We start from the raw sequence: 26,763 nt of genomic DNA, 5'->3' as shown, positions 1-26,763 counted from the left end.
AAGGACCGCACAAAGAGCGATGGAACTAAAAATGTTAGGCGTAACGTTAAAAGACAAGAAGAGAGCGGTGTGGATCACCGATCAATATGGCATAGCCGATATTCTAGTTGACATTAGGAAAAAATAAATGGAGCTGGGCAGGCCATGTAATGCGTAGGGTATATAAGCGGTTGACCATTACAGTTACAGGATTAGTGCCAAAGGAAGGTAATCGCAGTCGAGGACCGCAGAAAACGAGGTAGGGTGATGGTGCTGGTGGTGAAACTTTGTTTCCGCGAAGGGTCCTGAAGGACACCCACCTGTTCGTCAAGGCGTAGAGGGCACCTCGCACGTCGGGACGGGGAGCCCTAGGCTCTCCGCCGCTTCGCCGGCCTTCTGGACAGCCCAGAGTTGGTCTTGTTGCTCGCTGCTCCTAAGAGCGTCGTCCAACTTATTCTTGTTCTCCAGAAAGGAGGCCTTCGTCGCGCATCCCCGCAACATGTGTCCCAAGTTCATATGTGCACCACACTGTGCACAATTGAATGATCCGTTGTAGTCTGGGTCGATTCAGCTCATACGCCAAGGATTGGGGTACGAGTTCGTCTGTAGCAAGCGGAGAGTGACTGACTGCGCCCTATTAAATTCCTTGTTAGGAAAGGAGAATTCTCTACGTTCTAAATTAAAGTGCTTGGTAGGCTCATTATATGTCTGAAGTTGATCTTTAAAGGCCTTAGGAAGAGGGCGAGGGGGTCTGCAGGGGAGCGCGGCTGGCAAGTCTTCGCGCGGCCCTATGAGCGGATTCGTTAAGGTTCCGCTGTCCTCCCACGACATCGCCCATATGGGCTGGGAACCAAACTATGGAGTGGAGACTAATGGAGACAGGGGTAATAGTGGAGACAGGGGTAATTGGAGATCGCTGTTCCTTCGTCCTGTAGGCCCAGCGAGGCCTTCGGAGGAGGCCTTCGTTCTGCAGTGGACCTCAAAATAGACTGATGATGACGACGGTAAAGCTTAGGTTGCTTGCGACTCTTTATAGCAGGAGTAAAGTATAATAAACTTGATCGCTACAATGCAGCTCTGTTTCCTCTAGGTTATATTGTGCGCCACAAGTTGGTGCCACTAACTCAGTTGTTCACGCTTAAGCCTCTGGTAACACATTATTTCGCGAATGGCACTAGTTTACGGACAAGCGTAAACTCTTTTCTGCTTATGTGCTAGAGGCATTGCAAACTACCGTCTTAAGAAGAAACTTAGGTGAAATGGAGAACCATATTTTAATGTCTTTCCATGAATTTAAAACGTACGACAACTTAGCGTGCATATCTATAGGAAAGAAAAAATTTCGAGCGTGAAAGAAAGCAGCAGATGAATTTTTTGGTGTTCGCTATGAAATTTGTGTGTTAAATTATGCACTTCTTCCAGATGACGACGCTGATGAATATCGGATATGGGGAAAGTTTCCGTGGGAGCGTCCTGGAAACCCTCCTCCGTTTTTGCCACCGGCCGACACAAGGACTTTCTCACAGATTGGTCGCTGGGGGAATCAGGACGTGAACGGAGAACGGACCGGGAGTTTCTTGAGGTACGTGCATAATGCTGAGGCATTCACAGAGCACCTTGAGAGCACCTTGCCTGAGCTCTTCAGTTGTGGACGCGAGTTGAAATACGTAAAAATTCTTACAGCATTGAAATCTTTGCAAGTAATCACGAGGGTGTGAAGAGGGGGGAACGAAACGTTAGGAACAAAACGAATAAAACCAATAAAAGGCTCTATGAAAATATGATTGTATGTCTCACATTGCTCTTTTCGGACCGGCAGGTAGTGAAGTAATTCTAAACACAAGGGCTGGCACGGCTTCAATAAAAGACGATTTGCTGTGTTATCAACTCTTTCTGCAATGTATCCGATACAGTCACGCATCTGGTGGGTTTGCATCACGTGACAAGTCAATAGCCCACGCGTAGGTTCCCGCAAGCTCGAAATTTTCACACTACTTATCACTAAGCACTGCTTCTGACATCTTAAAAGTTAGCAAATGTGATGGCACAGAATAATACACAACCTATATATTTGTTGGTAATGCTCCGAGTCATTGATTTATAGTGACGGTAATTCTTAAAGTACGCTAAAGGAAGAACAAATATGGCATATCTCAGGCGGTAAATATAAACACACGGAAAATAAATCATAGACACAAAACATGTTCATGGTTCACAGTCGTGCTGCAAATCTGTAACACACTGTTCTCTCAGGCACCATTTGCATGTGGCCACTCATTAGTCAGCTAAAAAGCGTGATCGTTGGCCCGAGGAATTCACATGGAACTGGTCGGTATGGCGGTTGCAGTGTAACGTTATGGTTAATTATTCGAAAAGTGTCTGCACGTCACGTCAATCAACAAAATGTTCCATGGGTCAATGACGAAGCCTACAGGGCGGCTATTCCGTGATAGCTGGTGTGGTTACAGACATTGCATTGTTCGCAGAACTAAAAAAAAACGACGACAGGAAAGCATGCCAACGCCTCTAAACTTCATTTCTGTGTTTTTTTTTCGCAAATGAATGCGGTTGATAAGAGCTGAAAGTTATTTATTTAAAGAAAATGTGTCACCCTTAAAACCCCTTTCCATCACGAACGTGCTTGTTTTGAAGAAACACGCAGATGCTTTCACTGCGTTAATGTAGTGTACTCGCAAACTATTAGAAGTTAATGTTTTTACGATCATATATAGAGACAAGACTTGTGATGCCGGCATTGATTGAGCTGCGATTCTAGAATAGTGTGTATCTCTTTTACCCCATTATTAACGAGTGTTGCCTACAGACAACATTACCCAATTTTTTTTCTTGCCGATTTTCACTATCGACTAGGAAATTCTGGCTAAATGACTTCAGCTCACATTGAATGACAAGTAGCAAGCGCCATTCGTTGGTTTAGAGCAGGAACGCAGGAGGAGGGTGAAGAATTTTGGCACGCGACTAACTTTCTTTTGAGAGCACGATCAGACGAGCAACACCGTTACAAGATCTCTGGCTGCGGTGGTGTCCCACATATGCTTTAGAGCAAACGAAATGTACACCTAAAGGTGAAGGCATAGGTGGCTTGGGGTGAAGCCCACTTTTGACGTGGGGTTTCCTCCTACTGATGAAAAGGCTTATGCAAAATAGTTTTTTTTCCTATTAGGGCTTCTGGAAATTGCTCGAAAAATTTTAGGGGCATTTTTATACCCTGTCACTAAATGATAACCGAATTTATTGAAATGTTGATGGGTGTATGCGTCGCCAGCGCTTCCTCTCATGTGATATGGTAGTTTTAATGATAATAGTAGTAACAAGAACAGCAACAAATTGAGAAAAAAAGCACAGAGACATTCGCATACGCAAAGTACTCGTAAAAATACAGAATTTCACACAATGTAGATGTTCACACAACATAAATGTTTATAAGACATTATTGTTAACAAACCATAACTTCTTTTGGGCAGTTGCAACTTGGACCCACCTATGTGCCTCACTTCAAGCAAAACGCCAGCATACTCGGGCTGAAGAGCCATAGAAACATGAAAAGACAAGAAAAACACACGAACAGGAATATCTGTTACTTTAAAAGCAGAGAACAACAATTTGAGCAGGAATAAAAACGGGAATAACAATTACGGCATTGTAAAAATAGTTATCTCATTGAGTGAGACTTTGCCTTTTTTTTATCTACAAGAGTCGTATATTTGCGCGAGCAGCATTTCTGGATAGTGCCCGAGAGCAGGGCGCCTGAGGCACGCTAGAGGGCTTTTGAAGAGGTTTTTATTATTTTTGGTATAATCCTCAAGTGCCAAAAATGAGATGCAGAAGAGATTTATTGTTGCAGAAAAATTCTAGTTCTTAAAGTGCACCGCATTTATATTGCAGAATTCTTGCAAAAGAAAGCACCGCTAGTTGACAATGATGGAGTAGAAATTGACGAGATCAAATGCATCAGGCTAAATAACTGCTCACACCAAACAGCCGGCTTTATCTGATGAAAAAAGATTGCTTTGTTTTTTTTTCGCTTCGTTTATATTAATTGAACTACCCTGTGTAACGTGGAGCAGCGTGCATCATTCTTACAAGCATTTAAAGGACCCCATCAAAGTCATCGTAACTGACAAACAATATAACGTCAATTTGCAGCCGCTCATGACATTTTTTTTAATATGACTTTTTCCTTTGGTGTTATGAAATCCCAGAGAGTTGCACCTAGAGCCACTATGCCAATGCTCATCCGCTCCTCATGCCTGAAATTTTGCAATAAACATTAGACATATCATCACACATGGAATCACACTGATGCTGTCATGTTGAACTTAGCATACTTTTACCGAAATATAACAGCCTTGTTCATAAAAAAACTTGTGTTTTATTTAAACTCTGTTGTTGTTAGTTTCGATAAACAGCTGCTCGTGCAGCTGGCTGGTATTTCTTTAGGGTCTAGAATAGTACGAAAGCTAAGCACCGTATTCCAGCGCAGGCTTCTGGCATGACCAAAGTTAGCAAGAGATGCCTATCTGTTTGCCTCCCACACTGTCTTCACTTATGTCTTGGTACTAGTATAAGCAGCGGCTTCGGTGAATGTCTGATGGCATGATCACGGTCATCGTATTAGGTATTTCTTATTTGGCTATGAAAGCTGGACCAAACATTGTATTGTCTTAATAATCTAGAATTCAGTCTGAAAACGGAGTACTACCTCATATGCATTTGTAAACTTTATTATTATTCCTGCATGATCAGTTACTGAGTCTAGACATCCAGTGGGACGGCACTCATGTATTGAGACAGAGGCAACTGCTTGGTAAAGAAGTAAAGAGAAGGAAGGAAAATTGCATTCGTGCCCGAAAACAAAGGTCATTGCGAGGGTGGCCACGGAAGGCACGCATCGTACTGCTAGATATCTAGAGAAAAGCTTAGAATATAAACCAGGCACTTATTGTGTCTCTTGACTAAGCACGATTCTCGTTCTCAGCCTTAAATAATAGCAGTATTCAAAAGCAATAAAAGTGAGCTATTATTGTTAAAAAAATTATTAGTTTAACCATTTTGATCCTATTTTTAAATGTGAAGTGTCTAATATGTCCGAACTTTCTTTAAGGTCTTATCTACTTTTCGTTCTTTTTTTCCCAATCATAGGCCGTTACTTGCGGAAAATAAAGGTAAAGTATTCTTTTCGCCTGATCAATTTTGTTCACTGCTGCTGTCTTCCCGGATTAGCACCATGAAAAGAAAGAAAACAAATTACGGGATTGAATGAACTTAGCAGGTGCTTTATATTATGGTATTGCATGTCACAAAATGGGAAACTTGCTTAAGAGTTTCCGAAGAATTATAAATCTAGGACTTTGCAAGAAAATGTAAGTGGCTGTGTCCTATGTCTAGGCATACAAAATTGAAATCAGGAATCTTTTTTTTGGTTTCATGCATTGAAATGACATAATTGTGAGGAAAATGCGCAGACACTGCTTTGTGAAAGCAAGAGCGTCATTATGAAATGATGTGGTGACGAATAATAATTAAAGATAAAAACTGAATAGCGGTAGTGAGGTCTAAGGTCCCGCTACTTCCTTGCCTTGTCCCCTCAATCAGTTGCAAGGTGCATTCAAGCGGCAGCCATCATTAAAACTATGCAGACTACAAGTGCTACTGTCTCAGCTTGCACTCTGCACAGAATGAAAAAGTTTAATTTAAAATTTCATGGCAGTCATGAACAAAAATGAACACACTCATTCAAAGTTACACTGTATACAAATAAAACTGAGGCCTAATGATATGTATTATTGTTTCATGGGGTATTGTGTAACTATTGATTTCGTATGCATGGGTAACTAGAGTCGTACGTAAGGAGGAATTGTGGCTTTCGGTCAGCGTCGCACTACGCGTGCAGCGCAGCGTTTATATATCAATCAATCAATCAATCAATATTTATTTTGACGACAAAATCAAATACAGGGTGGGTGTAAGTACACATTCGGAGGTCCCGAAGTAACAACTGTCGGGGGACCTCCTAACAAGACGAGAAAAGGGGGTTAGTAGGATCGTGACAAACAGTGAGTCATGTCATATATATACAATTTCTATATCATCGGAAATGAACGGTAAGAGAGAAAAAAATCTTTTAAAAACATCACAAGTATAATCACGCAGTTAAAAAGAAAGAAAAATATTGCATAAATCATTAAAGATAACTCGCAGAAATTCAAACGAGGATAAATGGCACGTAAAACTAACAACGAGAAGTATCAATTTATAGGCAAAATTCAGTGACTCGGTAATTTGAACAGTACATTGCATAATAGTAAATCAGAACAACATCTAATTATTGCTATGTTCGTTAAATTATACTATGTGTCAGATAAAGTGTTCATGAAATGCTCCTTCGTTCTACGCTTGAATGATAATAATGTAGATGACTTCATATCAGATGGTATTGAATTCCAAACAGAAATGCCTTAAAACGCGACGGTAAATTTCCCATAATTAGTTCTTGCTTTTGGAAGAAGAAGATTGAGTTGTGCTGAAAATCTTGTGTTGTTATAATTTATTAGGCTAGAGCGAGTAAAACCTGGAATATTAAGCTCGGTATTTATAAGACGAAACATAAGCAGTGACAGCTTATGATTAAATAACGTGCGTAAAGGTAAAACATTTAGGGAACTGAATATGGGAGCAGAGGGAGGTGTATGCGATTGGAATGCAAATAATCGTAGTGCCTGCTTTTGCAAAACTTCTAGCTGATGAAGATGTATGGCATATGTATTACCCCAAGATGAGAGGCAGTATGAGATATGACTGTGTATGTATGCGTAATATAAAGACATGAGAATGGTTTGCTGAAAAAAAGAGCGCGTTTTTATGATGATGTGAATACCAAATGAGATTTTTTGAATAAGTGATTGAATATGGCACTGGAACTTTAGGTTCTCATCTAGAACTACACCAAGAAATTTAGTAGACGCGGATCTTCCAAGTACATTATCATTTAGAGACACTACCATAGAGTCAATGTGCAAAGTTCTTGAAGAATGGAATTCCATAACTGTTGTCTTAGATGGGTTAATGAATAGCTTGTTTTTTACACACCATGAATGAACATTCGCTAGGTCAGCGTTAAGTTTATCCTGCAATGCGAGTAAATTTTTATCACATGCGAAAATAGTGGTGTCATCGGCATAAAGAAGGCAGTGTGCATGTGTTAATATTTCTGGCAAGTCATTAATGAATATGAGAAATAAAAGTGGCCCAAGTATTGATCCCTGAGGCACGCCTGTATTTACAATTTTTGATGAGGAGAATACACCATTAACATCTATTATATATGGTCGGTCTATTAGGTAGTTGCGAATTAATTGTAAAGGCGGCCCAGAAATGCCATAAGATTCAAGTTCACTTAAAAGAATAGGATGGTTAATTGTATCAAACGCCTTAGTGAAATCAATAAAGAGAGCACCCGCTAAGAGGCCTTGATCGATGGCTAACTTAACCCTCTCAGTAAAAGTAATAAGTGCTAGTTCAGTTGAAAAATTCTCACGGAAACCAAACTGATCAGGAGTTAACAGATTAAATTTAGATAAGTATTTAGTTAAGCGATTGTGTATTAGTTTTTCAATCACCTTATTGAAGTAAGACAAAATGCAGATAGGACGATAATTACTCATGCACTTATGGTCACCTTTTTAAAATACTGGGATTACTTTACCTGCCTTCAGGCGATAAGGAAAGATGCCGTCTATAAATAATCTGTTCGCTATATGTGCTAACGCAGGTGAGATTTCGTTAAATACAAGCTTAATGCTAGAGGGGCGTATCAAGTCGAGGCCTGGGCCGGTTGTTTTAAGAGAATTGATAATATTACATACTTCTAGCGATGCTGTGGGGAACAGGTAAAAGGAATGAGAACAGCGCGGAAAACTAAGTAACGTTGAATAAGGCTGACTACCGTCTGTAATACTAAAATGGTCACTGAAAACATTAGCTATGTCTTGAGAGTCAGTAATAATAGCAGAACCGTGGTTCACACACGATATGTGATCTTTAGTTGTACGAATGTTCAAGTATTCTTTAATGACCTGCCAGTTTCGTCTGGTATCACTTCCATTTTTCCTTATTTTATTTTCGTAGTAATTACGCTTGGCATTTTTTAAAGTGGCTGTTAGAACATTTGAATATGTGTGGAAGCGCAATCGCAACGCATTATTGAATGGCTGGGCTTTAAGTTTCTTACGAAGATTATCTCTTTTTTTAATGGACCGTAATAAAGAATCACTAATCCAAGGCTTTCTTGGCGAGCTAAACCATCGCGTCACAGTAGTGTTACTTGTACATAAGTTAGAGCATTCGGATATTTTTGCAAAAAAAGATTCAAAAGCCCTTTCGCCACATTTCTCTTCAAGCACATCAGCCCAGTCAATCGCACGAATCATACGAGTGAATTTATTAGAATCAAAGAAAGTCCCGACATATTTTGCTGCTGGAGAAGGCATTACGGAACCTATGCAAAAAAATATAGGGTAATGGTCTGTTACGGCATAGTCCACAATTCCAGCTGTGATAAAATCAGTAAGCATGCTAGACAGTACATGGTCAATTAAAGTATTAGGTCCGCCTATTTCACACCTGGTTGGAGCTGTAATTAGAGAGGAGAGTCCACAGCTAAGATAAGTACGTAAGTACTCAGAGCAACATTGACTGTCAGGGTTGATAATGGTGATGTTAATGTCGCCACATATCACAATATCCTTGTTTTCATCAGTGACTGTGTTTAGTAAATGTGCAAATTCTTTACAAAACTCGATGTAGGAGGAAGAAGGGGAACGATAAATGCATGCAATTATGATGTTATGTTTGGTAGGCAGCTGCAGAGTATTGCTCTCTACTTCCAACCACACTGATTCCTGCATATATATATATATATATATATATATATATATATATTGACATTTTCGGCATGGTTGCAGTAGCCTCTTGTAGAATGCCGTATGGAAGGCATATTATCAATACAAAGGGTGCTTCGTCTTGTGATCATGCAAGATCATGTAATTTTCTCTTTGATCATAGGACTTCTATATACTGCGTAATTAAGCTGTCTAGGCACGATAATAGGTATTTAGCATAGCAGCGGTTGGCCTGAACATACTTAGAAAATGAAATCGACCGTCACTTTAGCATACGCCACATAGGATGAAGGCGAAAGCCTGAGCGCCGCAAGAGACATTCATTAAATCACTTGACATTCTCATTCAAATGCGTTGTTACTTATTATTTGTTCTTTTGTCCGACCAAAGGTCGCTGGTTCGAGCGCCCTAATTCACGCTACATTAATTAACTGTGACTTCATTCACCTCGCTCTAGTTAACTCCACATATTGTGGGTTCGACTCCCGCAAAAGGTCGATGTTGCGACTCCCACCATGGGTTCTAAAATTAATTTGCCGAGTCGGCATCGTGTACGATTTTGTGTCGACTACAAGGCCTTCACTCAGTTACGTTTGAACGATGAGACACATAAGGCTTTCGACTTCAAAAATTAAAAGCCCCATTCCTCTAATACGGTAATACAACGCTTCCCCAGCAATTGGAACGTGTGAAAGTGCATTTTGGCCAAAGAATATGTTCAAGAATCAAGAGCTACAAGCAAATGAATGCAGAAAGCCAAATAGGTAAACAAACTTAGTTTGTGGAAAGGTAGCGTTTGTGTGCCTAAATTGAAATGTCCTGGTCTCAGTTTACCTCTGTTAGTTTTAGAGCGTAGTTTTCAGGCGCCCGTTCCTGAGTTGAGAGTCGCTGTCTCTCGGCGTAACCGCGCGATTGCGCTCCTGCCACTACTCGCGCCTTCGTGGTCTTCTTAATCCACAGCTTGCTCCGATGCCGCTCATTATGCCGGCGTTCCCATAATGTCACTCCCTCTGCGAAGGAGCTGACCGAATTGATCCATTGCCAATTGGTGCGGCGATTTCGGTCTCAAATTCTTTGCCTCAATATATCGCATACATGTCTCTCTCCAGCTCTTTGCCTCAATATATGGTGAAATGAATACACGTATAGAGCTGGGATCAAATCTTGCATTTAGGAGCATAGTAATCGTTGGTGATTTTTTCGTACAGCATATTCTTTGGAATTCTACTTTTCCCATGTGCATTTTGCCTCTCAGACGAGACCACCGACCGAGTACCGTCTGTGGGGGAAATTTCCGTGGGAGCGCCCAGTAAATCCGCCACCTTTCGTGCCACCGCCAGACACAGCGACGTTCTCACAGATCGGCCGATGGTGGAATCAAGAGGAGATTGGCGAACGACCTACCAAGCTTTCAAGGTAGGTGCAAGAAATAGTTTTGGTGAGTCCGTACTGTGCGCCACTGACTGACTGGATCAGGCTACCAAGCTTTCGAAACCTGTTCGTTAGAAGCTCTGCGCGAAAACACATCGATAGCGAAGTTCAACTAAGAGATGGGAAATGGCGGCATTTGAGGACAGCGTCTTAAAATTTCGCCGTTATTTTTATTTTTGTCTGAACCAAAGCAACATTCATTTTAGCATTTTAAAACAGTGTCACTCGCCTTTTTATTGGAGAACACCATGATCTAGAAGTTTGATCAGCTTTTATCACCGTGAATTATTTGGTGAAACTTGCAGGAATGACTAATTACCAAAGCGCATGATTAGCGGGATGGAATTGCTGGTTTTATTTTTCATTCTCGTAGCGAAACTGCCAAACCAACGTTTTATCATTACACGATGTTGACACATACTGAGCTTCCAGGGTTGTATAATGTTTTTCAGCTAATGTTCCCGCGATTTAATTGACTTCATACACAATATTGTGCGTAATCCTTTACGGTAACGCTGACCAGGAAAGACATAAATTAGAACCAGTGATTTGAATAACATCGAGTGCTAGCCACTGTGGCTCAGTCACCAGTCTTTTTGCCTGATCAAGGTGGTTTGTAATGATAGTATATCCTGGGAGAACGTATTATCTTCGTTCAATGCCTTAGTGTGCGTTTCGTTCAGGAGCAAGTCTGGGCTGCACTGGGTTAACATGCTCGGGCGTTTAAGGCTCGGAAGTCGGCCAAATAAAAAAGAACCTTACATTTGTGCACATATTATACTTGGCTTATATTGATACATTGCATATACTCGTATTTACAATATTAAGGCGTTTTTCTTCGGCTTGGTATGCTCCAAGAGGTATGATGACATCTGGTCACACTTTATTGAAGGATATTCCCTCATGTATTGCGTGAAGATATCCCGTATCATAGTTACTTACCATAGTAATGCAATAAGGGAATTCTGTCATTCATCTCACTAAGGTCGCTTTTTATGCTGAATCTTGCGCACAGTACGTGTACGCTTTTATTCGAGCACACGGAATTATGAGCATATTGCGCGCATTGTTTGAATGACGAAGAACGGTACAACTAGTAGCTAATTAGCAAATGCTTTCTTTTTTAAACAATGGTGCTTTCCGGGCGCCGAACAGTTGTCGACAAATAAAGGAAACGTTGCAATTGACACCTATGTTCTTGATTTGTCAGCATTTGCGTTTGCACTGAAACGTTCGTCGCAGTTTAAAACACCCCTCTTTAACATTCTGCACGCTAGCGCCTCTGCAAAGTCTCTAAACAGCCGCTATCAACTTATGTTGGTATAATTTACAGAAGATCACCCTGTGTGATGAAGTTAGCGATCGCATCCCTGCTTACCGCTTTACTTTCTGTAAATGTCACATGAATTTCTTGGGGTAATGAAATGTTGTACTGGCGTTCGAAAATGTACTCCATTAGAGGCTTTAGCAAATTATGCAAATGCTCTTCCCCACGGACACATGTTGGTGGACGTCGCCGTAAATGTGGAGGTACAGCAGCAGCGTACGAGCTTGTAGCGCGATTCTTGCAACCATGTCTTCGTTTCTAAATCGTCGCTTTTGGCAGACCTAGCTTCAAATCAACGGTAGCGTGAGCGGGGAATCGGTCCCCTTGTGTAGGGCAAGCAATATTGTGGAAAGCTTACTTCCAGTATTTCGCATTTATCTCAGGTTAAAAATTGCAGAAAGTGCTATGAATTTCTGTACAGGCAAATATTTTGTGTTGCCGGTAGAACTCCAGTTTTAGGGGTCTGTCTGATGATATGTGGCATCTGTACGAGTTTGGCACTCAGAAGGGTTTGGGTGCGAGCTAGTTGTTACGAATCATTTATATTTAGAACAGCGCCAAAAAACATTGTCCCGTGTACTCTCTTGTCCGTGTTTTTTGGCGCTGTTTTAAATATGAATGAGTTTGGCACAGGGCAGGTTGGAAACACCATGTATAGTTAAGTAGGTTTACCTGATGCATAGTTAACGACTAGGCATCACACAGGGCTATGAGATTTTCCGTACTCTATATTTCTGAATTTATTTTTGCTATCTTGAGTCAAGGACCGGTCCATATACACTTTACTTATGCTACCGGAATTACAAGGTGGCCACGGCTGTCAGTGATTAAAATTCCGTCACTTGCTCCGCAGTAGCAAAACGTCATCACCTCTGAAGACACAACTGCCAAAACGGAAGACCGCGACGAATACAACACTGGTTGCAATGAGGTGCTTGCGTAAAACTTACGCTGTGAGATAGAGCTGGCGGGCCCAGTGGCCCTAATTTAGGAGTTGTTTTCCTTGGCTGATATCGTTCTTCGTCGACTCTCACCGAATTAGTGTTTAACATGATCGTACACATGCGTGGAAAATCACAAGTTCATTGATACCGCAATGAATTGAACCAAGCTACAGTTAACTAGGCACCGATAGGGTTAAGCTCTCTACATCAACAGTGCGGCAAGATCACTAGGAATCATACCTTGTGCTGCAATTATAAATCTTAGCCGACGGCACGGAGCGTAACCGTTGGCGCTCGTATTCGCAACACAACTCTCTCCTGTGCTATACAATATACTAAAATTCTGAAGTCCGAAATATCAAAGGAATGTTCCCCTAACAATGCAATATTGAAAAAATATGCTTCATTCTACAAAAATCGCGTGGGCCTGTTCAGAGAGAATAACATGGTTGAATTAAGGAATCATGTGTAATAAACTTGAGGGGAATTTCGGAATTAGCCTTCATTGAGCCTACACGACCGATCTAAACTGGTAAGAAAAAAAAATTAACTGATGTAAAATTCTTTCTCTTTATTTTCAGAGAGTCATTTGAAGATGACTACGGTAAGTATACTTCTATCGAAATATACCGAACTTCATATTGATGCAAAATGCAAAGTTTCTAAATCTACAGCGTCTAAGGTACGAGAGTTACACATACACAACTGGGGCGCTATAACGTAAAATGATTCCAAACCGTTTTGATTCGAAACTCCTGACGTCAAATTTACGTAACCACCAACGCAAGCATCGGGCGGTGACCCGCAGCGTTGTCTGAACAACCCAATCAAACACTCTCCTCGTTTATAGGATGTCCACCTTTGTTCGCTTTCAAAACCAATAACATTGTCTACACTAAGCGGTTTTTCTTATCTAATTTGCTGACAAGAGGCGAGGAGCACGCTCTAGTGGAGAGGGTTTCGATGGGGCCGAGCCAGCACAGTGAAACTAGATAACCGCATGAAGAGGGTGGTGCCGGCTTCTCCAATTGGTCCGCTTCGCCTTACTTAGCTAGCGGTGGCTGGTCGAAAACGCGGCGGCGTGAAACGGAAGGATAAGAATGCCGCTAAAACGGATCCTCAACAAGGAAGAGTTGACAGAGCGATGTCGTATGCATGCTAAAAGGGCTCGGTAACGTTGTACTGCCATACAAAAAGGTTTATCATGCGCAAATAAATACATGCTCACTGGCAGGTGCGAGTAGCGAGGGCCTGAGCGATCGGCGGGCAGCCATCTTTGATTCCTTTCGGAACGGGCAGTCTGTGGCTATTCATAAAAATTTTCAGTTTTGTTCGGCATAATAATGTACTTTTTTCGCGTACACGTCACTTTGACGTGGTGAGTTTTCGCGGTTTTGTGACGTCGCATGACAGACAAGCGAAGTGGGCGTAGCCAGAAAACATTGGACCAATAGCAGAGAGCTACTGGTGAAAAGACATCGAATCAGGAATTATTTTGTTCTTTTGTGCGGTTTAATCATGCATAATCATTGTGTACATGTTATATCAGATGGGGAGCTATTGCGGTTTTCGTGACGTCGCGTGACAGACAGGCGAAGTTGGGAGCAGCCCGAAAATGTTTGCACCAATCTTGGAGGCTGATTGCAGAAATTGGAATCAAAACAGTTTGGAATCATTTTACGTTATAGCGCCCCTGCAGGTTTTTACCAAAGAGTGGATTGGTGTTTCTTGAGGATTAAACACGGAGCACAAGTTAGGAGCCATTCCTAACGCATTTTAAGTATAATGTACTGGAATGGTGACTGCTTCAGGCTTCAATTACTGTAGGCAAGTGCAGAAAAAATTACTATAGGCAGTTATTTATAATGAAGACTACAAATGGGCTTCACTGCAACAGAAATGCTTGTTTTGTCAGTTAGAAATTGTTAGCTAAGGCGCACTCGGAATAAAGCTAAGTGCCCCTATCAACAAAAATGCATCATAAGGCGAAGGCAGGTCGAAAGTTATTCATTCCATATTTGTCCAGGCAGCGCTTGTCCTGTGTGTGTGTGTGTGTTTTGTCTGCTATCGTGATTGGTTTGCACAATGGTGGCTATAGGCATCTTAAAGCACCAAAGCTCTGCTACAACAACCGCAGTAAGCGAAATGGAGCTCGTCGCAAATGGTTTGTTGGGTGGATTAGAGATAATTTGATGCACATAGTTTGCAAATACCAAAAAAGACAGAGCGGAAGGGCCTTAAAAATACAGGAAGGTCAGCCTCATCTGGTTGCCACGTCCAGTTGGCGCACGTCCGGTTTCCGCAAGAAGAAGCCTGTCCCCGCGTCGAAAGACTGATTATGGTGTAAGCAGTGGTACCGAAAGAAGGCGTTTTTCGCCCACATTCCCGTTTCTAGAATTCTCCAGATGATGCTTTTACGATCAGTATTCGTGGTCATTCATTTTATTGTAATGCAGCTGGTCTTCAATTCAAGACTAACTGACTAGATACGTGAAGCGTTATAACGTTTTTTTAGCGTTCGTTGTGCATATTTCACTCAATTCCACAAGCATTTCGTGAAGCCCAGGCTATCTTAGGACAGCGATAGCCATGCCTTCGAGTGGACAGCTCCATTAGGGCCTTTTATTATAGTCCCCAAGCCTTTTAAGCGCGATAAGATCATTGTGACCTGTCAGTTTACACTGCATATATGGACGCTATAAAAAGGAAACAATGTCTCATGGCATTATTTGCCAGATGTGCAGAGGAACAGTAATTATAGTGCCGCCAATATAGCGTGGAGGGAGCATCAGTGGTAAATAAAATTAATCGTTTGGCTTCTAAAACCGTGTTTGATTCCTTGTTCCTTTACTGTTCACATTTATAGAGCCAGTTTACGCAAACTTAATGACGCACTAACATTTGAAAAAGCCTTATGACTCATTGTGACCGAGCTAATCGCGCTGCGATATGTCATGAGCTTGCAGTGCTGGTGAATGTGTTCTATCTCAGCTGATAACTACAGACTAATGCGTAGAGCTCAGCTAACGAATATGTTCAGTTTCTCTGAGAAGCTGACATAGGGAATTAGGTTCCCGCCCTCACCACATAAAGTGTGTCATATGTACAGAGGTACTTCTCGAAAACAGCTGCCTTTGCTCGCTTTTAATGGCACCTGCTTATTTCTCTGCCAGATGAAAAGACGTTCAAGCAGAAGCCTACGCAAGATGTTGAAGAAAAACGCAGCAAGTTTCTACCCTTGCTTCCTCCAAAAGACCACAAGCTGACGAGGGTGGCGCGCTCAGTCTGGCAGAACAAACCTTGGGAGAAGCCATGGAACCCACCACCGTTCCTGCCTGGCCGCTACCCTCCTCTTCAGTGAATCGTCCGTGTTTGCTAAAGACTATGCATCCACATCGAATACGAAACAAGAGACATCCCGGCCGGGAACAGAATGAAACCGATTAACACTTTCGTTCCCTTGAGAGCTCCGGCCAATGTTCACAGCGGCCGCCCACCAACATACGCGCCACAAAACGACACTCAACTGAACGAGGCAGTGAATGAAAAATAAACGCACACGTCTGAGTCATTTAGAAAGTAGCTTGTCGTTGCATCTTTATGCTTGCTGTTCATTAAGTCGACTGAATACATGTACAATCGTTGATCCTATAGAGGCCAGTGTTCTTCACGAAGGAAGGCTGTGCAGCCAATATGCGAGGCAGCATGTCCACACTTCTAGCTGTAGAGTCTTCAGTCGTGGTGAACACCGACGAAAAGCGCTCTCCTCACACACCATGACCACCTGCTCTGACGTCACTTCAACGAGTTCGTTAGGAGTGACGTCACTTCAACGAGTTCTACATGTAAGTAGGCTCCCTAGTCAAAGCGTTCTTCGCGTTGTTGCAAGGTAGTTTATTTTCTGAGCCATAGTTGCCATAATCGGGGGACTTAACTTTCAAATCTGGTTTGTGGATTACGAGCTGCAACGCAGTGGGAAGCTCCCGGAATAATTTTGTCATATGGGGTTTTTTAACAAGCAGTCAAAGAAGTGCCGATGAGCGTTATTGTATTCGGCCTCCATCGGAATGCTCTCTCCGCGGCTGAGGATCGAAGTCTAGCCCTTGTGCTCATTAGCGCAACGCTATAGCCACTGAGCCAATGCGGCGCGTGCACAGAGAAAGACAATCAACAAGAGCCGACATTCCTATAGAACCCAGCGGCCGAATTGACTGCAGTGCAACAAGCGGCTGATGTGAAAACCTGAACCACACTTTCGGTTTCGGGCGCGTGCATTGGAAACGCTAACTGATACGCGGTACGCCCGCTGCGCTGATTGGCGCAGCATTTATTTTTACTTCTGCTGGTCAACCGCGCGCTGTCTTGGTGCGGAATCTTTATTATTTAGTAGAATAAATGTTATTGCAAGCGTTCTTTAGAAGCCTACATCGAACGCGCGACATCATCAACTAGACGAAGACTCCTTGTGAAATCAGGAAATGTTTTTTTTTGCTCTAATGAGGCTCTTTCTGGGCTCTGTGTGCGTTCATTCAATATTGTGGCACTAGATAAGTAGCACTATTATCCGTACATAGCTCCACCGGACGGTATCAGCTAAAAAGTAAATTACAAGCTCGTGTCATTTCAGCATTTATACCTTGCAGGAGAACTGCGTGCACATGTGAAACATACGAAATTGGTGAATGCATGGGTGACTTTACGAACAAAGTCAATTTGCTTTCACAAACCATGGCGTAGAAAATACCCAACCCCCCCCCCCCCCCCCCCCGAACAATACCATACATAAAATGTGACGAAAGACATTTGATTTCCAAGCATTCCGCCATTCCCGGGCCTCACTTCCTGCTCTTTAAGATCACAAGTACACAGGCAACTGCAAGTTTTCGCAAAACCTGGCCTCAGCCGATGCGTTGTTACGCTACGTCCACAGAGGTGGCTCCAACACAGGCTCCCAGCCAGACCAAGCTGGATGCTCGCAGGATGTCTTGTACTCGCACTGAAGACAAATGTGTAGGTGCAAGCCTGCTTTCAATCGTTCAGAAAAAGGAATTTTTGATATTCAAGTGCCTGATTTTTTAAGCTCCTTCACATTATCTTTTGCGCGTTCTGCCGACGCAAGCAGCACAGTTCCGTATTATCATTCTCTTGCATCGATCCTCGCATATTCTATAAGCGTGAGTACCGAAAGAAGGTAGATGTTGTTGGGGTGGGGGGCATAAAATCCGGCACTAGCTTGGCCCCGTACGATTCAGACAACGGGAAACTAACCAACGTTAAACTGACTGACCCACCGCGGCCGACCTGTCTGTCGCTCCGTCATGTCTATAGAAACCGACACAAACATGTTCCAGTGAGATTCAGAATGCGCCTAACTGCGCCGCAAAGGTCGAGCTGTCTCGCTAACTGCGTCACAACGCCCGATGCGACGAGCATGCCAAAAAGTTCTGAAACAAGTTACAATAACGTTGGAGACCATAGAAAGCGTCGCCAACATGTCGAAGTACGATTTTCATACACCCTGTGAACGAGGCGCCAACGTCGGGCCAAATTCCAAAGCCGACTTATCAGCTTCCGAAAGTAACCACACGAAAGCACGGACAATTAATAAGAGCCCTTCTGGTGCACCAGCGAACGCTGGTTGTGGTCCAAAGGCCGAGTCAAGGCCCAGAGTTGTCAAAACACAACACAATATATTCTTCAAAGAAGGCAGTTACATGTACACATGTACACTTCGCCTAGGTGTCATCATCATCAGCCTATATTTATGTCTACTGCTAGACGAAGGCTTCTCCCTGGGATCTTCATTTACCCCTTTCCTGCGCCAGCTGACCCAACTTGCGCCTGCAAATTTCCCAACTTCATCACCCCACCTAGTTTTCTGCCGTCTTCGACTGTGCTTCCCTTCTCTTGGTATCCATTCTGCAACTCTAATGGTCCACCAGTTATCCATCCTACGCATTACATGGCCTGCCCAGCTCCATTTTTTTCTCTTGTGATCTAGAATATCGGCTACCCCCCTTTGCTTTCTGATCCTCACTGCTCTCTTCCTGTCTCTTAACGTTAGGCCTAACATTTTTCGTTCCATCGCTCTTTGTGCGGTCCTTAACTTGTTCTCGAGCTTCTTTGTTATGCTCAAAGTTTCTGCCCCATATGTTAGCACCAGTAGAATGAGATGATTCTACACTTTTCTTTTCAAAGACAGTGGTAAGCTCCCAGTCGGGATTTGACAATGCCTGCCGTATGTACTCCCACCCAATTTTATTCTTCTGTAAATTTCTTTCTCGTGATCAGGGTCCCCTGTGAGTAGTTTACCTAGATAAACATACTCCTTTACAGACTCTAGAGGCTTACTGGCGATCCTGAATGCTTCTTCTCTTGCGTGGCTATTTAACATTATGTTTTTTCTGTGTATTGATCTTCAACCCCACTGTTACACTTTCTCGGTTGAGGTCCTCAATCATTTGCTGTAATTTGTCCCCATTGTTACTGAATAGGACAATGTCATCTGTAAACCGAAGGTTGCTGAGATATTCGCCGTTTATACTCAATCCTAAGCCCTCCCAGTCTAAGAGCTTGAATACTTCTTCTAAGCATGCAGTGAATAGCATTGGGGAGATTGTGTCTCCTTGCCTGACCCATTTCTTGATAGGTAACTTTCTACTTTTTTTTGTGGAGAAACAAGGATGCTGTGCAATCCTTGTAGATATTTGCCAAGATATTCACGTATGCCTGCTGTACTCCTTGATTACGCAATGCCTTTATGACTGCTGGTAACTCTACGGAATCAAATGCTTTTTTCATATTCTATGAAAGCCATATAGAGAGGTTGATTGTACTCCGCAGATTTCTCTATTACCTGATTGATGACAGGAATCTGATCCATCACAAAGTATCCCTTGTTGAAGCCAGCCTGTTCTCTTGGTTGGCAGAAGTGAAGTGTTGCTCTCATTCTATTGTAAATTATCTGAGCGAATATTTTATACAATACTGAAAGCAAGCTAATGGGTCTGTAATTCTTCAATGCTTTAACGTCTTCCTTCTTATGGATGAGAATAATGTTGGCGTTCTTCCAGCTTTTAGGTACACTTGTAGTCATGAGGCATTGCGTATGAAGGGCCGCAAGTTTTTCAAGCATGATATCTTCTCCATCTATAATTAAATCGACTGTTATTGCATTTTCTCCAGCGGCGTTTCCCCTGGTCACGTCTTTCAAGGCCCTTTTAACTTCATCGCTAGTTAGCTAATGTTCATCACTACTTCGAATGAAGGTAGCTTGGCTCCTCTGGGATCTGTACAGGTCAGTATAGAATTCTTCCGCTGCTTTTACTATTTCACTGAAATTGCTAATGATGTTACCCTGCTCGATCTTTCAGTGCATACATTTTGCCGTGTCCTATGCTAAATTTTCTTCTCACTGATGTCATGCTACGTCCATATTATACTGCTTCTTCAATATTTCCACGTTATAATTTCGGATATACCTTACTTTCTTCTTGTTGATCAGTTTCGCCAGTTCAGCTAACTCTCTCTGATCTCTCGAGTTTGACACATGTTTTGCCGTTTCTTTATTAGGTCCTTTGTTATTTGGGAGAGCTTACCTACTGGTTGCCTTGGTGTCTTACCTCCAACTTCAATTGCTACTTCTGAGATGACCCTAGTTACGGTTTCATTCATTACTTCTATGTTGTCTTTCTCTTCCTGTTCTAAAGCTGCATATTTGTTTGCAAGCACCAGTCTGAATTGGTGTGCTTTTACCCTTACTGCGTCTAGGTTGGCCTGTTTATTCTCGACTAATTTTATTCTCTCTTCGAATTGAGAGAAATCCTAGGCCTCACTAACCTATGGTCACTGCACTTTACCCTGCCTAACACTTCTACATCCTGGACTATGCTGGGATCAGCAGATAGTGTGAAATCTATTTCATTCCTTTTTTCGCCATTAGGGCTTTTCCAGGTCTACTTACTGTTGCTGCGCTTCCTGAAGAAGGTATTCATTATTCGGAGCTTATTCCTTTCCGCTAATTCTACCAACATCTCTCCTCTAGTGTTCCTAGAAACCATGCCGTATTTGCCAATTGCGTGATTACTTGCCTGCATTTTCCCCCACTTTTGCATTGAAGTCGCCCATGAATACAGTATACTGAATTTGCACCTTTCTCATTGCTAATTCAACATCTTCATAAAACTGTTCTTTTTCTTCATCATCGTGACTGGCTGTTGGAGCGTAGAATTGTACTACCTTCATTCTATACCTCCTTTTCAGCTTTATTACGACGACTGCTACCTTCTCATTAATGCTGTAGAATTCATCAATGTTGGCCGCTATGTCCTTATGGACTAGAAATCATTCTGCAAGTTCTCTGTTATCTGGAAGACCTCTGTAGCAGAGGACGTGGACTTTAGTCAGCACTGTATAAGCCTCATCAGTTCTTCTAACCTAAGACCAATAATATCCCAAGCAATGCCTGATAATTCTTCAAATAGCCCTGCTTAGCTAGCCTCTGTCGATACGGTGCGCGTGTTCAGTTTCAAGTGGCGGCCTGTGCGCACCCACATATTCTTAACATCCTCTGTCGCGTCGCAGGTCCCCGGATAGGTATATCACAATGCAAATAAAATTGGTGTTAACAAAACTCTGGGTAATAATCAACGACAAGCACTGAGAGTTCAACACGTACAGTACAGAAGGAATAGGAAGACAAAGTGTCCACTCCTATTCACCTGTGCTGGTCTTGGGCCGGACGATCTCGGCATAGCTCGAGGCAAATCTCGAAGAACGAACTTCTTCCAGAAATGCGGACGCTCGAGGAACTCGTCGGTTAGCTTGCCGGGGAATCCCTTTGTTCCGCAGACGGTCACTCTTCACGTCACATCTCTTCACCGGCGCGGTCTGATCCCCCTACTGATTCCCGCAGGACGCTTTTATCGACTTCGCCGTCGTTTCTCGAACCTTCTGACGGAGTCGTGCTCCCGTAGCATGAACAAAGCCTGGGAATCTTTCAGACATTCGTCGCGTTTTCGGCCGCGGCCGCCGAAGTCTTCGAGGAGGGTGGTGACTGATCCGTTGGTGCACGCTCGGGCTGTCGTACTCTCCCTCTCTGCTCGTCACGTGTCTGGCTGTGAGAGGGTGTTTCGGTGTGCGCACTTGCTCTCGATACCGTAGCTTTCGCATACCTTGTCGAAGCTTCTAGTCTCCGTTGATCGCGTCGGCTGTCTGTAGCGTACGCGCTCTCACACTCTGTCGAAGCTGCCGCGGGGCCGACTTGGTCCGTTGCTGGCGCAGCGCGCGCATAGATTATGCGCACTTTTGTGACACTGCCCCACAGTTTAAGAATAGTATGCAATAATATTCCAAGAAAACACAAAAGTACCACACACAAAAGTCCACTACACACGAGTCCGTAGGTCCACAAATCGTTCCAACACAAATCACAGGCTCCTTCACTCGCGATACATTGTGTACAAACAGATGTCCCACAAGCACACTTGTACTACAGAATAACTCATTTCTCGCGTAACAAGGCAGAGATATGAAACAGCATGTACAACAAGTATACAAAAATTGGTAGGGTAGTTTACATAGCACAAACAAAAACACTCTGTTCGTGATGCATGAATAAACAACCGATTCACTCATCAAAACGCATTGCACGATACGTAATCGTCAACGCATTTAAATTTGAATTTCCTATCCTTCCTTTTCCGATGGTAGTGTTTCGAATCGTCTGGGGCTCGAACTCCCTCGATGTTTCCTAGGATTAGTTCATACAGGGGTCTGTCCTTAGAAAAATCTGTGCGACTCTCACTGTAATAGGGAGTCTCGACCTCAATCTTGCCTTCTGGAAGCTTCCTAGCCGTACCATCAACCAGGTAAACTGAGCTGGTTTCGCCCGTGAGCTCATCGTCGTTGACCAAGTCCCTTCGCACGATCACTGTGCTGTTACCGGTATCTCGTAACACCGTGATTGGTTTTCCTGGCATTTTTCGGCAAGTACAGGCATTCCTTTAACGAGAAATGCGGGGCGTGGTGTCATCACAACATTAACGACTGGAAGTCTTTTTTCCGTCTCGGAGTTCTACGAAGCCGCTGTCTATGTCTTCTATTTAGTGTTTTGGCGGGGCATACACACATGATGCCTAGGGAGCTTTTTCTCCCTGCATTGCGACATGCATCGGCTTAGTGACCAGTTCGCCCACATTTAACACATTTTACATCATTCGGGCGCGTAAAATTGCTGCAACAATTGCTGGCCTGGTGGCCCGGTCGGTTACAAAGATTATACCTCGGAACCTGCTTCTGAAGATTTCTCTTTTGGTCGGATGCCGGTTTCTTTGCGTCCTCTGGCCCCTCTTTTTGGATCTTGGGGAGCGTGGTGCCTCCCTGTGCTTCCAAAAATTGGTCGGCCAATTCCAGCATATGTTGAAGCGACTTAGCTTTCGTTCAGATACAGTGACAGGCTCGGGTAAGAACTGATGAGAAATTGCGCCTTGATCAGAAGCTCTCTAAGGAAACCGTACTCCTGTGCAGTCTCTGAAAGTTCGGCCCGCCTATCTAAATCGAGGCTGAGCCACACGGCAAATTGCATAGCAGTCTCGCCATCGGTGGGCTTTCCGGTCCTAAACTTATCTCGGGAGACTTCTACGGTGAACCTAAATCTCTTTAGTAGAGCGGCTTTCACCCTTCAATAATGAGAAGTATCCATTGGTGTCAGCCTACTCTACACACTAACTGCTTCGCCACTCAAACACGTGCTCAACGCAGTGGCCCATTGATCCTCCGGGCAATTCTGGCTTTTAGAAATTGTCTCGAACTTGTGCAAATAAGCATCCAGGGGTGCTATGCAGGATGCCCCGAGTTTGGCGAAACTCGGGATCTTCACGAGCTCTGGCGACGCCCCAAGATCAAAGAACAAATGGTAACAAGACGAAGTTTGTCCATCGGCACACCTCCAATTTCATTGGTTTATCTAGATTCACTCTGGGTGGCTATTATCCCTTGGGCGTTGCCATAAGGGGGGTTGCCAAACTGGGGCTCACGTGATCATACGGTCGGTGCATGGTCGTGCCTTCTTTCACTTGTTTGTCGTTCCACCGAGTGCAATACAGGCACAAGCAAGTTATAAAATAAATTCATTTAGTACAATAATATTAGTCACATTAACGTGGGTTCTAAGCATTTTAATGTTTCCACGATGTACACGGAATGTGTATTAGACTAATTTGTATTTAAATACGTTTCGCGTTATGCCACGAGGGGACGCTCGCCCCCCTCTTTTTTTTCTGGATTCGATTGGCACGGCTCGATACGTGCTTGCTCTAGCATTTCCGAGCACTGATTGGTGTGCGCTTGCTTTTCTCACTGGGTTTCCAACAGATCGCTCGTTGCTCCTTTGCTCTAGATTGGATTGGTGCGGCTCGCTACGTGCTTGCGCTCCCAAGTCCGAGCAGAGATTGGTGTGCGCCTGGTTTTCACACTGGGCTTTTAATAGATCGCTCGTTGCTCGCTCTAAAGAAAAGCTGCGAGTAGCACGCGCATCCAGCTACAAGACGAAGTGAGCGTCGGCTAGCGCATAAGTGGTTTGCCGCGCGCTTACCGTGTAAGCACACAGGAATGCCGGAAAGCACACATACAAGGGTCAGAAAACTACGCTTTATTTTCTTTTACTTTGCGATACACCTCCATACTGGCAAGCGTCGAGCGATGGCTTCTAACAACCGCAGGAAAGAGTCTTTGTAGTGGCTAGCCCGAGCGATCCGTGGCTTCTAACAAACGCACGAAAGGGTCTTTGCAGCGCACGTGGATGTTGACTGCCACCACATGCATCCCAGGTGGGACTCCAGCATCGGTGCAGTTACCCTGTACCCATCGCTGACGAGGGAGCGCTTCACTTTTTGACAATAACTTTCTTTTTTTTGCGTGTGAACGCCCGTGATGGGGTCCACAAAGTTCACGCTTTGGTTGACTGTCTACCAATGCGGATTGAGGCATAGCCCCGTTAGCATTCACTAAATTTGGGATACATTTGTATGCGGCCAGTTCGTCACTATGAATAATGGTCCCCGGTTGAACATTGGCTCCAATAATGGCGCCTAGCGTCGCCGCCTTTCGTCGGTCGACTTTGAAAGTCGCAGCACCCCTCTGGTCACGCAGAACATGCCGAAGACCCATGGGCCCCCAACTTTAACACCGCCGAAATTTTGGCGGCTGGCGCAAAGTTGTCGCCCGTCATTAGGCGGCCTCGATTGTATACTTTTGCTCGCCGCGAAGAAGGCACTCATCAATTTGCGCTATCTACCCGGGGTACCAAGTGGAGGTCGCGCCAGCAGCTCGTCCCTCGCGACCTTACGGGGGTAGTTCGTCCTGTCGGCGATGGTGTGCTCCTATAGAGGAAACAAGTCGCCGGTCATCTCCTTCAACAGCCATATGTCTACGCTTTTGCTCACGCAGTACGTGAGCCAAATCATTTGCCGCCGGGAGAGGTGGTCGTTCGGATGGCCGAGGCGGTCCGTGTTGGCGAAGTAACGTCCTTCGCCTCTCTGACCGTGCATTGCAGCTTTACCGTGTAACTGCGAAAACTGATTTCGGCACCTGTTGCATCGGAAGGCAGCCCGGCTTCCATTCTGAGTCTTCCGGACCAACCAACATGCGTTGGTTGGCCCGGGTTGAACCCCAGGTGCTCGTAGCCCAGTGAACCACTAATGTACCATAGATGTCCATAGAACATCATGTTTGAGACATTGCACACATCCTATAGATATCTATATTTCTCCAAACAACGTTACAAATACGTACCATGGATAATCTAAGACCCATCCAGATGACGTTGCTCTAACGTTGAAAGGATGTCGCAGCTGGACATAAGTAACCTCTAATAGATGTCCTTTTTGGGGACGCAGGAGGTCCATAGAACATCTAGTGGATCTTTCCTGCTGACGCTATAATGAGCTGTATACCTGCGAGTGCCACAGTAGATGTATTACTGAATACAAATGAAATGCGAAAAGCAGAGTGTGTGGCCAAAACGTAACTAAAAGCACAGTGTGTGGCGTCGGCCAGCGATGATTGTACACATGCATGTGGTTTCGATGTTGAGTGCGGGGCTGCTTGTCCTAGTGCGTATTACGTCACCTGTATTTTGTTGGAAGCATGTATTCTCACCCAGTAATTGCAGTGCCATTCCTATCTGCAATTACTTTTAAGGTGGCTAGCACTGTTGTTGCGCATCCAATGCAATACATTTTTCGTGCTATTCAAATTACTATTAGACACTGGCAGCTTTGATGGTGGTAACAAAAGCAAAACAATGCACGTTAGCAAGCTGGGTGCATGCCAGCTATATCACGCTACAGATGTAGCGATGGTGCTAGTCACCATAACACTGTACTGTCAGGTGGGTATGGCGCTGCCCGAGGAGAGATGAGAAAACAACTTTCGGACAAAATACGGGTGACGTTTATCGCAATAGGGCAAGCAGCGCTGCACTCTTCCTCGAGAACTACATCCCCACGCACATGCACAACGACTGGCCGACGACATGCACAGTATACCTTTAGTTATGCTTCGGCCACACACTCCGCTGTTCGCATTTAATTTGTCCTCGATGGTACATCTGCTGAGGCACACTAATGGCACAGTTACCCCCATTGTCGGCATGTAGCTGGTGACTTTGCTTGAAATGTTTTGTTAACGTGTAAACGTGTGAATGTGAAAATATAAACTGCAACACTTAAGGTGAAATCTTAGATGGCTCAATGGTCGAAAAATCCCATGTCCAGCGTTCCAGCACCAAAATTCAATGGCACCAAAATTGGGGATTGAACCTTCGACCTTTGGTGTCAATTAGGTCGAAGCGAATTAAGGCACAGTTCATTAAGATAGAGTTAATTGAGGCACTCTAACCCACGGCCTTTGTTGGGAGTCGAAACCACTTGGAGATATGGGCGAACCGGCCACATCTCCAAATTATCTCCAAGTTGGATTCCAATTGACATGGTGAAGGTAGAGTCGAACCCACTACCTTGGGTGTTCATTAGAGCGAAGTTACTTAAGGCAAGTTAATTACGGCAGAGTTAATTAAGGCACTCGAACTCTCGGAACTTTGGTGGAAGTTGAACCCACGACTTTTGGTGTTAAGACAAAGTTAATTAAGATACAATTAAGG

At 43.8% G+C, this 26,763-nt stretch overlaps 1 protein-coding gene across 4 annotated transcripts in view; it reads left to right on the top strand.

Moving 5' to 3' along the window:
- The window catches only part of LOC119441694 (uncharacterized), a 34,884-nt gene extending 18,694 nt beyond the window's left edge, over window positions 1–16,190 (top strand). Inside the window, exons 7-11 of one of the 4 annotated variants that reach the window (XM_049661536.1) lie at window positions 1,402–1,561; window positions 5,143–5,165; window positions 10,241–10,316; window positions 13,184–13,206; window positions 15,776–16,190. In XM_049661536.1, coding sequence (XP_049517493.1) covers window positions 1,402–1,561; window positions 5,143–5,165; window positions 10,241–10,316; window positions 13,184–13,206; window positions 15,776–15,963 — 470 coding nt within the window. In that variant the 3' untranslated portion in view covers window positions 15,964–16,190. Of the gene's footprint in view, window positions 1–1,401; window positions 1,562–5,142; window positions 5,166–10,155; window positions 10,317–13,183; window positions 13,207–15,775 lie in introns of all 4 variants that reach the window. The other 3 variants (XM_049661535.1, XM_037706291.2, XM_049661537.1) reach the window with 3 other exon arrangements.
- Window positions 16,191–26,763: the final 10,573 nt, after the last annotated feature.

Source organism: Dermacentor silvarum, chromosome 2 (genome assembly GCF_013339745.2).
Source record: "Dermacentor silvarum isolate Dsil-2018 chromosome 2, BIME_Dsil_1.4, whole genome shotgun sequence".
NCBI lineage: Eukaryota > Metazoa > Arthropoda > Arachnida > Ixodida > Ixodidae > Dermacentor > Dermacentor silvarum.
The sequence above is the reverse complement of the archived record's forward strand: the minus strand, read 5'-3'. Positions and strand labels throughout refer to the sequence as shown.